Source organism: Phaenicophaeus curvirostris, chromosome 38 (genome assembly GCF_032191515.1).
Source record: "Phaenicophaeus curvirostris isolate KB17595 chromosome 38, BPBGC_Pcur_1.0, whole genome shotgun sequence".
In the NCBI taxonomy this organism is placed as follows: Eukaryota; Metazoa; Chordata; class Aves; order Cuculiformes; family Cuculidae; genus Phaenicophaeus; species Phaenicophaeus curvirostris.
Window position 1 is genome coordinate 1,055,934 of NC_091429.1, and position 11,878 is coordinate 1,067,811.

The 11,878-nt window shown below is 67.5% G+C and overlaps 2 protein-coding genes across 2 annotated transcripts; one reads left to right on the top strand and one right to left on the bottom strand.

Annotated features, from left to right (window-relative positions):
- Positions 1–604: 604 nt before the first annotated feature.
- COPZ1 (COPI coat complex subunit zeta 1) lies at positions 605–5,445 on the top strand. Its single transcript, XM_069879450.1, has 9 exons — positions 605–674; positions 2,008–2,076; positions 2,756–2,837; positions 2,945–3,036; positions 3,694–3,749; positions 4,341–4,418; positions 4,548–4,599; positions 4,718–4,756; positions 5,333–5,445. Exons 1-9 carry the CDS (start codon positions 657–659, stop codon positions 5,378–5,380), a joined length of 534 nt encoding a protein of 177 aa, XP_069735551.1. The 5' UTR covers positions 605–656; the 3' UTR covers positions 5,381–5,445.
- A 1,359-nt stretch (positions 5,446–6,804) lies between these two features.
- LOC138732773 (zinc finger protein 385A-like) lies at positions 6,805–11,676 on the bottom strand. The gene is given in 7 exon segments (XM_069879437.1): positions 6,805–7,766; positions 8,647–8,736; positions 9,276–9,441; positions 10,392–10,485; positions 10,573–10,702; positions 11,579–11,622; positions 11,625–11,676. Coding segments are annotated over 7 exon segments (789 nt in total). The 3' UTR covers positions 6,805–7,553.
- Positions 11,677–11,878: the final 202 nt, after the last annotated feature.

Below are 11,878 nucleotides of genomic sequence, written 5' to 3' on the forward strand. Positions count from 1 at the left end.
GGTTAAATGGGGGGCGATGGGGGTAGACGGGTGCAAGGGGAGTAAATGAAGGAGTAATGGGGGGCAATGGGGAGCAATGGGGGGCAATGGGGGGTAATTGGAGGGGTGAAGGGGGGGCACTGGGGGTAAATGGGGGGTAATGGGGTAAGTGGGTGCCACAGGGACAAATGGGGGGCAGTGGGGTAGAAGCAGGGGCAATGGTGGGGTAAATGCCCCACGTCCCCTTGTGTCACCCCTGTCCCCCCCCCCAAGCCCTCATGACCCCTCACCCCCCCCCAAGTTCAGGGCCGTGACCCCATTGGGGCTCTGCAGGGCCAACACTTCCGGCCACGTGCCTCGTCGATTCCCGCCAATCACAGCGCGAGCCCGCCAAAGCGGTTACGTCAGCGCTTCCTCGGTCGCCATGGTTACAGCGCCGCCCCCTAGCCGCGCGCGGCGGCGACGGACGGGACGCTCCTCCAATCAGCGCCCGCCTCGGGGAGGGCGGGAAGGTCTTGGCCACGCCCACTACCCTGAGGCGCACAGCGATTGGTTAGTTCGCGCCGCTCTAGGCCAATCAGAGTGAAGGGGCGTGGCCAAGCGGCGTGATTGACAGGTGAGCGGCCAATCAGCGCCCGGCGCGCTTCCGGCTCCACGTCGGCAGCGGCGAGAGCAAAATGGAGGCGCTGATCCTGGTAGGAGCAAAGGGGGGGGCCGGGGGGAACGGGGGAATGAGGGGGCCGGGAGGGCGGGGAGGGGGGTAAATGAGTGAAATGGGGGGGGGAGTGGAGGGGGAAGGGGGTAAATTGGGGGAGAAGGGAGTAAATCGGGGGTAAATGGGGGTTTGAGAGGGTAAATGGGGGGATTGGGGGGCTGAGAGGACAGAGGGAGGGAGGAAGGGGGGAGGCAGTGGGGGGGTTGGGGGTAAATTGGGGGAGAAGGGGGTAAATTGGGGGTAAATGGGGTAATTTGGGGGTAAATGGGGGGTTTGGGAGGGTAAATGGGGGGATTGGGGGGCTGGGGGGACAGAGGGAGGGAGGAAGGGGGGAGGCAGTGGGGGGGTTGGGGGTAAATTGGGGTAGAATGGGGTAAATGGGGTAGTTTGGGGGTAAATGGGGTAATTTGGGGGTAAATGGGGCTTTGGGAGGGTAAATGGGGGGTTGAGGGGCTGAGGGGGGAGAGGGAGGAGGCAGTGGAGGGAATGGGGGCAAATTGGGGTAGAATGGGGTAATTTGGGGGAAAACGGGGGGGTAATGAGGGTAAATGAGTGGAATGGGGGGCTGGGGGGGGAAATGGGGAGGGCCTAGGGGCTGGGGGCAGGGAGGTGGTGAAAGAGGGATAAATGGGGAGGGAATGGGGGTAAAGGGGTGAAATGGGGGGGTAAATGAGGGGAGAAGAGGGTAAATCGGGGGGGATGGGGCAAATTGGGGGTAATTGGGGTAAATTGGGGGGCAGTGGGGGTGAATGGGGGGGGGTGGGCTGGCTGGGGGTGACGGTGGTGGCCAGCCGTGGCTGTCAGTGGCCACGAGTGGCTGGTGGTGGCCTCAGTGGCTGTGAGTGGTCATCGGTCGCCTCAGAGTGACCGTCAGTGGCTGGTGGTGGCCTCGGTGGCTGTCGATGGCCAGTGGTGGCCTCGGTGGCCAGTGGTGGCCAGTGGTGGCTGTTGGTGGCTGGCAGCGCCCGGGGCTGGGTTCTGTCCTACACTCCGGCTGTGGCTACGGGGCAGTCAGTGCATCACAGAACTTGGTCCCAGGAGCTCGGGAGCACCTGGATCGATGGGGACACGGGGACAGGGATGGGGACACGGGGACAGGGACACGGGGACCCCCACCCCCACCTGGCTCCGCAGTGACCCTCTCGCCAGGATGGGGAGGGAAAACAGAGCCAAGGTCCTTCCCGGTGTCCTCGGTGCCACCGTGGCGGCATTGGGGTGACACCGGTGGCGTGCCAGGGTCCCCCTCGCTGGGCTGGGTGTGGCCCTGTCCCCTGAGGGTGGCAGCGGGGGTGACGGTGGCCGTGTCCCCGCAGGAACCGTCGCTCTACACCATCAAAGCCGTCATCATCCTGGACAACGACGGGGACCGGCTCTTTGCCAAGGTGGGGGACAGGGGACAAGGGACAGGGATGGGGACAGAGCTCCAGGGAGACGTGGGGACAGGGATGGGGACAAGGGTTGGGGACAGAGCTCCAGGGAGATGTGGGGACAGGGATGGGGACAAGGGATGGGGACAGAGCTCCAGGGAGATGTGGGGACAGGGATGGGGACAAGGGATGGGGACAGAGCTCCAAGGAGACATGGGGACAGGGATGGGGACAAGGGATGGGGACAGAGCACCAGGGAGATATGGGGACAGGGACAGCGATGGGATGGGGATGAGCCCCCAGGGAGATGTGGGGACAGGGATGGGGACAAGGGATGGGGACAGAGCTCCAGGGAGATGTGGGGACAGGGATGGGGACAAGGGATGGGGACAGAGCTCCAAGGAGATGTGGGGACAGGGATGGGGACAAGGGATGGGGACAGAGCTCCAGGGAGATGTGGGGACAGGGATGGGGACAAGGGATGAGGACAGAGCTCCAGGGAGATGTGGGGACAGGGATGGGGACAGAGCTCCAGGGAGGAGTGGGGACAGCACCTTAGAGAGGTGTGGGAACACTGGGTGGCATGGGGCAGGGAGATGGGGACTTTTGGTGGCCCAGCGGGGGTGGGGGGGGGCTGGAGGTGGAGGTGATGGGGGGCTCCTCGGAGTGTCCCCAAGTGCCACTGTCCCCGCAGTACTACGACGACACCTACCCCAGTGCCAAGGAGCAGAAAGCCTTCGAGAAGAACATCTTCAACAAAACCCATCGCACCGACAGTGCGTGTGACGGGGACAGGGACCGGCGTGTCCCCTGGGGAGGGGGGTGGCACTGCCCTGGGGACAGCGGGGACACGGGGGGGCGTGACACTGTGCTGTCCCTGCAGGTGAGATCGCGCTGTTGGAGGGGCTGACGGTCGTCTACAAGAGCAGCATCGACCTCTACTTCTACGTCATCGGCAGCTCCTACGAGAATGAGGTGACAAGGGACACCGGGGTGGCAGGAGGGACACGTGGGGTGGCAGGGGGGACACTGAGGTGGCAGAGGGGACACATGGGGTGGCAGGGGGGACACTGAGGTGGCAGGGGGGACACATGGGGTGGCAGAGGGCACACATGGGATGGCAGGGGGATCATGTGGGGTGGCAGGGGGGACACTGAGGTGGCAGGGGGGGACACGTGGGGTGGCAGGGGGGACACATGGGGTGGCAGGGGGGACACTGAGGTGGCAGGGGGGACACATGGGATGGCAGAGGGGACACATGGGATGGCAGGGGGGTACATGTGGGGTGGCAGGGGGGACACTGAGGTGGCAGGAAGGACACATGGGGTGGCAGGGGGGACACATGGGGTGGCGGGGGGGACACGTGGGGTGATGGGGGGGACACAAGGGGTGGCAGGGGGGACACCGGGGTGGTGGGGGGACACCAGGGTGGCGGGGGACACACACACAAGGGGTATCGGGGACGCTGAGGGGTGACACAAGTGGTGGGGGGACACCCAAGGTGGCACAGGGTGGGGTGGGGGTGGGGATTCCTCTGGGTTGCCAGGGAGGGGACACCAGGCTGGGGGGGCCACCTGGTGCCTCCCCCCGCCATCGCTGGCAGAGCCCCCCCGGTGACGTCCCTGTCCCCAGCTGATGCTCACGGCCGTGCTCAACTGCCTCTTCGACTCCCTCAGCCAGATGCTGCGGTGCGGGGGGAGCCGGGGGGGGCACCTATGGGCTGGGGGGGCCACCTATGGGTGCTTGGGGGTCAGTTGTGGGCCTGGGGGGGCATTCATGGGTCTGAGGGATTACCTAGAGGGTCCTGGGGGGCTCCCGTGGGTCTTGGGGGGGCACCTATGGGTCTGCTATGGGTCTGGGAGATGCCCATGGGCAGGGGGTGGCATCTGGGGGGGCCCCTGGTGGGTCGGGGGGGCCACCCATGATCCTGCAGGGGAACTTTTGGAGCCTGGGGGGGCATTTGTGGGTGCTGTGAGGGTGTCTGTGGATCGGGGGGGGGCACCTATGGGTGCTTGGGGGTCTAAGGGGGGTTATGGGGGGCACCCTTGGGTGTAGGGGGGCACCAATGGGTCTGTTATTGGGGGGGGCCACATGGGGGGGCGCCTTTGGGTCTAGGGGGGCACCCGTGGCTCCTGGGAGGAACCTTGGGGGGGCATTTATGGGTCTGGGGGGCTCCCTTGGGTCCTGGGGTTGGTGGGTGTTGTGGGGGGGCTTCCTGGGTGTTGGGGGGCATTCCCGGTGCTGGGAGGGGGGTGCTGAGCTGCCAGGGCCCCCCCCAGGAAGAACGTGGAGAAGCGGGCGCTGCTGGAGAACATGGAGGGGCTCTTCCTGGCTGTGGACGAGATCGTGGATGGGGGGTGAGCGCCCTGTGCCCCACCCCAGGGCACTAACCCCCCCCCTCCCCCGCCAGGGACCCCCCCAATCCCTCTCCCTGACATTTTGGGGGGGCTCCTGGGTGCTGAATGTCTCTGTGTCCCCCCCGCCAGCGTCGTCCTGGAGAGCGACCCCCAGCAAGTTGTTCATCGCGTGGCCGTGCGGGTACGGGGGGTCAGGGGGGCACGGGGTGGGGGGGGGTCAGGGATGGAGGGGGGGTGCGACGGGGGAGGGGGGACATGGGTGTCCCCCCCCCTCCCAACCCCCCCTTTGCTCTGTGCAGGGCGAGGACGTCCCCCTCACCGAGCAGACGGTGTCACAGGTATGGATGGGCCCCCCCCCCCGAGGACCCCAACCACCCCCCTGGACCCCCCCCGGGACCCCAACCACCCCCGCAGACCCTCCTGGGTCCCCAACCACCCCCTCAGACGCCCTCGGACCCCCCTGGGACCCCAACCACCCCTCAGACCCCCTCCTGTGACCCCAACCACCCCTCAGACCCCCGCTCAGACCCCCCCGGGGACCCCAACCACCCTTCAGAACCCCCTCAGCCCCCCCAGGGACCCCAACCACCCCTCAACCCCGTCAGGCCCCCTCGGGGACCCCAACCACCCCCTCAGACCCCCCTGGGACCCCCCCCCAGACCCCCCTGAAAATCATGAGACACCTCTGACCCCCCCCGATCCCTTGAACCCCCCCAACCTCTAACCCCCCCGCCACCTCGAGCCTTCCAACCCCTCTTAGACCCCCCGACACCCTCCAAAGACTCCTTGGATGCCCCCGACCCCCCCAAATTCCTGGGACCCCCCTGCTCCTCCGCCCCCAGCACCCATGGGTGCCCTGGGACCCCCCCCAAAGACTCCCATGTCCCCCCATTTGTGCCCCCCCCCCCCCGCAGGTGCTGCAGTCGGCGAAGGAGCAGATCAAGTGGTCGTTGCTGCGCTAACGCCCCCCCCCAACCCCATCCCGGGACCCCCCAACATGCGAGACCCCCCCCCCAAAATCCTGTGTCGCCTCCTCTCTGCGCCGAGGGGGGAGGGGGACACACACATTGGGGGGGGCACATGTGTGATTGGGGGAGTCTTGGGTAAATGGGGGGGGGTCTGGGGACCCTCTTTGTTGAGGGGACACACACACAGATGTAATTGGGGGGCTGGGGGTCCCTTCATGGTTTGGGGGGTCATGGAAGGGCTCTGGGGTCCCTTTTTGGTGAGGGGGGGGTACACAGGGACACGTAAAGGACATGCAGCCCCCCCCAAATACAACACAGGCTCAAACCTCGTCCTTTTATTGGGGCAAAGCCGGGGGGGCAGGCAGATGCAGGGGGGGTTCGGGGCTCAGGGCCCCCCCATATTCCTTTCCCCCCCCCTGCTTCTATTGCTTTGTTTGAGTCACAGTATTGGGGAGGGGACGGGGGGGCAGGATGGGGGGGGTCACAGTGCCAAGTGGGGGGGCTGTAGTGATAAGGGGGGGCACAGTGATAGCAGGGGGGGATGATAAAGTGGGGGGGGGGGTGCACAGTGCGAAGTAGGGGGGTGTAGTGATAAGGGGATGGGGGGGGCTCAGAGAAGGGGGGGGTCACAGTGATGGATTTGGGGGCCAGTGCCAAGTGGGGGTGAGGGGCACAGTGATAGCAGGAACGGGGGGGTGTAATGAGGATGGGGGGGTCACAGTGCTGGGGGGGGGGTCACAGTGCTAGCAGGGGACAAGGATGGGGGGTCACAGTGATGGGTTGGGGGGGCTGTAGTGATAAGGGAGGGGCACAGTGATAGTGGGGGGAGTGATAAGGATGCTGGGGGGGCCACAGTGCTTATGGGGCGGGGGGGGGCATGGGCGCTATTTACAGTGGGGGGGTGCCCCGGCCCCCCCGCATTATTGCAATGGGCTGGGCCCTGGGGGGGGAGAGGGGGTTGGGGGCCCCCCCGGGCGTGTGCGGGGCGCGCGGCCCTCAGTGCAAGAGGTCATGGCTTGGGGGGGCACCCTGGGGGGTAGGGGCGGTCCCTTTTAAAGGGGAGGGGTGCACCCCATTTTGGGGGGTGTCTTGAGCGGGGAGGACCCTGAGTGGGGGCTCCCTTGAGATGGGGGGGCACCCTCTTTTAGGGGGGGCTCCTTTGAGGGGGGGGCTCCCTTGAGATGGGGGGGCTACAAGCTTTGAGGGGGGGGAACCCTTATTGGGGGGCGGGCACCTCCTTTTTGGGGGGGGTGTCTCAATTTGAGGGGGAGGCCCTGGGTTTGGGGGCGGGGGGCGCTGGGGGGGGTTCCATCCCCCTGAGCCATCACTGATTGCTTCGCAGATCCCTGAGGTGCCGGGAGTGGGGGAGCGATGCTGGGGACCCCCCTGGGCCCCCCCCCAACCCCGAGGTGCTGGGGGGTCCCCGTCCCCGCGGGGTTTGTGCAGGGGGGCGAGGGGGGGCAGAGCTTTCCTGCCAAAAATCCCAATTCCAGTTAAAAAAGAAATAGCTGAGCTGGGGTTGGGGGGGAAGCTAAGGGTGGTTGCTAGGGGACGGTTGCTAGGGATGGTCGCCAGGTCCCCTTGTCTGGTTGCTAGGCAACCGTCACTGGGTAGCATCAGCGAGTGATGGGTACCGCTGCTGGGCAGGGTTGCTAGGTAACCGTTGCCAGGAGCGACTGCAGGGGAAGCATCTCCTGGTTGCCAGGCAACCGCTGCTCTGAGGGTTGCTGGGTAACCGTTGCCAGGCAGGATCCTGTTGCCGGGCAGATTGGAGCTGGGTGACCATTGGCGCCTGGTTGCTAGGAAACTGTTGCCAAGGAACCATGCTGGGATGGACGGTGGGTTGGGCCGCAGGGCGGCCGTTGCCAGGCGATGTCTGGGTACCGGTTGCTAGGTAACAGCTGCCGGGTCCTGGGGGATGGTTGGGTACCGGTTGCTAGGTGACAGTTGCCAGGTGATGGTTGGGTACCAGGTGATGGTTGCCAGGCGATGGTTGCCGGTAAGAGTACCAGTTGATGGCTGGGTACTGGTTGCTAGGCGACAGTTACTGGGTGATGGTTGGGTACCGGTCCCCGGTTGCCAGGTACCGTTTTCTGGATGATGGTTTGGTGCCGGTTGCCAGGCAACGGCTGATGCTTTGGGTACCGGTTGCTGTTCCGGAGCCGCCTCAGTACGGGGAGAAGAGCAGGGGGGCGTGCGTGGGGCGCAGGGGGCCGGGCGCGGGGCGCAGCAGGGCGGGCGCCAGGGGGGGCCCGGGTAGCAGGGCGGGTGCCGGGGGGCGCAGCAGCGGGGGGGCGGCCATGGCAGCGGCGGCGGCTGCGAGGGCCAGGGGGGGCGGCAGCAGCGCCTTGGGGAGCTCCTTGGGGAACGGCAGCGGCGTCTGGGGGGGGGCAGAGGGGTGGTCAGCGCCCCGCAGCGCAACCCCCTGCTCCATAGCGTGTCCCCCAGGCACCCCCCGTGCCCCACAGCGCAACCCCCTGCCCCATAGCGTGCCCCCCAGGCACCCCCCCCGCCCCCCAGCCCCATAGCGTGCCCCCCAGGCAACCCCCTGCCCCACAGCGCAACCCCCAGCCCCATAGCGTGCCCCCCAGGCACCCCCCCTGCCCCACAGCCCCATAGCATGCCCCCCAGGCACCCCCCCTGCCCCACAGCATGCCCCCCAGGAACACCCCCTGCCCCCCAGCGCAACCCCCTGCCCCACAGCGTGCCCCCCAGGCACCCCCCCTGCCCCACAGCGCAACCCCCTGCCCCACAGCGTGCCCCCCAGGAACGCCCCCTGCCCCACAGCGCAACCCCCTGCCCCACAGCGTGCCCCCCAGGCACCCCCCCTGCCCCACAGCGCAACCCCCTGCCCCACAGCGTGCCCCCCAGGCACCCCCCCTGCCCCACAGCGCAACCCCCTGCCCCACAGCGTGCCCCCCAGGCACCCCCCCTGCCCCACAGCGCAACCCCCTGCCCCACAGCGTGCCCCCCAGGCACCCCCCCTGCCCCACAGCGCAACCCCCTGCCCCATAGCGTGCCCCCCAGGCACTCCCCTGCCCCACAGCGCAACCCCCAGCCCCACAGCGTGCCCCCCAGGCACCCCCCCTGCCCCACAGCGCAACCCCCTGCCCCACAGCGTGCCCCCCAGGACCCCCTCTATAGGTAACTGCTGCCCCCCAGGATCCCCTTTAGTCACCCCATAATCTCCCCCCAGCCTCATAAAATGCTCCATAGACACCCCGTGACCCCCCCACTCCACAGACCCCCCCCAGCCGTACCAGCTCGGGGGGGCTGCGGGGTTTCTTGCGGCCGAGCAGGGGGTTGGGTTTCCCGGCCACCCCGTCCCGGTGCCGGCGGCTCGAGATGTGCTGGGGGGGGCGGAAAGAAAAATGGGGGGCTGAGAGGGGGCAACAAGGGATCCTGAAGGGTCCCCGAGGCCCAAAGGGGAGGTTTGGAGGGGGCCCGAGGTGTAGTTTGGGGTCCTGGGGGAATATTTAGGGGTCCTGGGGATATTTAGGGTCCCCGGGGACGTGTGGATTTTCAGGGTCTCAGGGTGGAGGTTTGAGAGGGACTTCTGGGGTCCCTGTGAGGGTTTAGGGTGCTGGAGGGAGGGGGATTTTTGGGGTCCTCAGGGGGATTTTTGCAGTCTTGGGGGGAACTGGAGTCCTAGGATGATTTCTGGTGTCAGGGGAGGTCCCGGGGGGTGATTTTGGAGTCGGGGGGAGGATTTTTGGGGGGTGCCTGAGGTGTTTTGGGGTCCCAGAGGGGATTTTTGGGAGTGCCTGAGATGTTTTTGGGTCCCCAGGGGGGATTTTTGAGGGTGTCTGGGGTGTTCAGGGTCCCAGGTGGATTTCTGGGGGGTGCCTGGGGTGTTTTGGGGTCCCTGGGTGGATTTTGGGGGCGGCACCTGCTTGAGCTGCAGCTCGGAGTTGAGGCGCACGTTGCAGATCTGCAGTGGAAGGCTCGCTCGGGCGCCTCGGCCGGGGGGGTCCCCGCAGCCGCCCCCCCCCGCGGGAAGGCCCGGATGGGCCCCAGCCCGCTGCGAGCCTCCACCAGCGTCTTGTGCTTCGTCCCTGTGATTTTGGGGGCGGGGGGGGGGGTGTCACCCTGTGCCAGGGAACCCCCTTGTCCCCCAGACCCCACCCATGTCCCCCCTAGACCCCTCGAGCCCCCCATGTCTGCCCTGTCCCCATGTCCCTGTACCCTCCAGCCCCCTCATGTCCCCCCAGCACCTCCCATGTCCCTAGACCTTATGTCCCCCTCACGTTAACTGTGTCCCCATGTCCCCCAGACCCCATATCCCCCCCAGACTCCTCTCCTCCCCCCATATCACCTGCATCCCCGTGTCCCCCAGACCCCCCCTAGACCCCTCAAACCCTCTCTGGTCTCCCAGTCCCCTCTCTTCTCCCCCTGTTACCTGTGTCCCCGTGTCCCCCATGTCCCCCAGACCCCATATCCCCCCCAGACCCCTCTCTTCCCCCATGTCACCTGTGTCCCCATGTCCCTGAGCCCCCCAGACCCCACCATGTCCCCCAGCAGCCCCCATGTCCCTCAGACCCCATATCCCCCCCCATGTCTCTCAGACCTGTCTCTTCACTCGTGTCACCTGCGTCCCCATGTCCCCTAGACCCACGTCCCCCCACAGACCCCTCTCTTCCCCCATGTCACCTGTGTCCCTGTGCCCCCAGAACCCCCATGTCCCCCACACCCCTCTCTTCCCCCATGTCCCCCAGACCCCACTGTGTCCCCCAGAGCCCTCTCTTCCCCCATGTCACCTGTGTCCCCGTGCCCCCCAGAACCCTCATGTCCCCCACACCCCTCTCTTCCCCCATGTCCCTCGTGTCCCCCAGCCCCCCCGTGTCCCCCAGAGCCCCCCCCGTGTCCCCCTGTCCCCCCCCCACCTTTGTTTGTGCGCCTCCAGCTGGGAGAGGGAGTTGACGGCCACCTTGCAGAGGGCGCAGTACAGCAGCCGCTTGGCCTTCGCCTTCTCCTCCTCCTCCTCCTCCACCTCCTCGCCCCCCACCCCCCGGCCCCCCCGGGCGCCTCCGCAGTCACAGCCGGGGGGGGCGAGGGGGGGCCGGGGGCTCCGGGGGCTGCGGGCGCGGGGGGCTGCTCGCCTGCTGGGACACCAAGAGTTAAGGGGGCACCCCAAGATTTAGTGGGGGGGGGGGAGAAAGGGGGAGGGGGGGGGGAATAGGACCCACCTGCGCGATCGGGGGTCTCGGGGGCCGGGGGGGGCTCGGTGGGGTCCCCCCCCCGGCGGGCGCGGGCAGCCTCGAGGCCCTTCAGGCGCCGCGCATGCCGGTTGCCCTGGTAGTGGGCGGCCGCCTGGCTCTGGGCGGGGGGGGGCAGGTTAGCTCCCCCCCCGTACCCCCAAATGGCCCCCCCCCCCCCCCACAAATAACCCCCCGCAGCCAGAGAGCCCCCCCCCACTCAGGGATACCCCCAAACTGATACCCCCGGGGAAAGCATCAGCACCTCAGGACCCCCAAAACAGACCCCCCCCGCAGGGAACCCCCAAACAGACTCACAGGGACCCCTTCAGGGACCCCCCCCAAACTGAGACCCCAGGGAGAGTATCAGCACCCCAGGGAACCCCCAAACAGACACCCACTCTGGGGGTGGGGGGCTCTGGGTTTTGGGGGGCATTGTATCCTGGGTTCTGGGGGTGGGTCCTGAGTGCAGGGGTTTGGCTCTGGATGCTGGGGGGGGGGTCCCAGGTATTGGGGGGCAGGTCCCTGAGTGCAGAGGGGGGTTCCCAGGTATTGGGGGGGGGATCTCTAGGTGCTGGACGGGTGTCCCAGGTATTGGGGGCAGGTCCCTTAGTGCAGGGGGGTGCTCTGGATGCTCGGGGGGGGTCCCAGGTATTGGGGGGGGGGGCCTGGGTGGAGGGGTTTTGCTCTGGGTGCTGGGGGGGTGTCCCAGGTATTGGGGGGCAGGTCTCCGAGTGCAGGGGGGTGGCTCTGGATGCTGGGGGTGGGTCCCAGCTATTAGGGGGGGTCCCTGGGTGCAGAGGGGTGGCTCTGGGTGCTGGGGGGGTTCCCAGGTATTGGGGGGGGTGTCCCTGGGTGCAGGGGTTTGGCTCTGGGTGCTGGGGGGGGTGTCCCAGGTATTGGGGGTAGGTCCCTGAGTGCAGGGGGGTGCTCTGGGTGCTGGGGGGGGAGTCTCAGACATTGGGGGGGTGTCTCTCGGTGCTGGGGGGGCCCTCACCTCGGAGTTGAAGCGGATCTGGCAGACGCTGCAGGCGATCACGGGCGCCGGGGTTTGCTCAGCGCCGCCCCCAGCACGGCCTTGGGCACCGGCTCCATCTGGGGAGGGGGGCAGGAGGGTCACATCCTGCCCTGGGGGGGGCCAGCACCCAAACCCTCCCCATTCCCACCCCCCGCCACCCCCAAATTGCCCCCAACACCCCTCAAAGTGCCCCCCACCCCTCAAGCTGCCCCAGCACCACTTGGGGGGGGCTCAGTGGGGCACAGTGGGGTGGGGGGGGCTGTGGGGCAGGGCTGGGGG

Excerpts from the sequence above, each read along its gene's own strand:
- COPZ1 (XM_069879450.1), top strand. Across the intron at positions 3,037-3,693 it reads GCAGCTCCTACGAGAATGAG|CTGATGCTCACGGCCGTGCT; the intron begins GTGACAAGGGAC and ends CCCTGTCCCCAG. Across the intron at positions 3,750-4,340 it reads TCCCTCAGCCAGATGCTGCG|GAAGAACGTGGAGAAGCGGG; the intron begins GTGCGGGGGGAG and ends GGCCCCCCCCAG.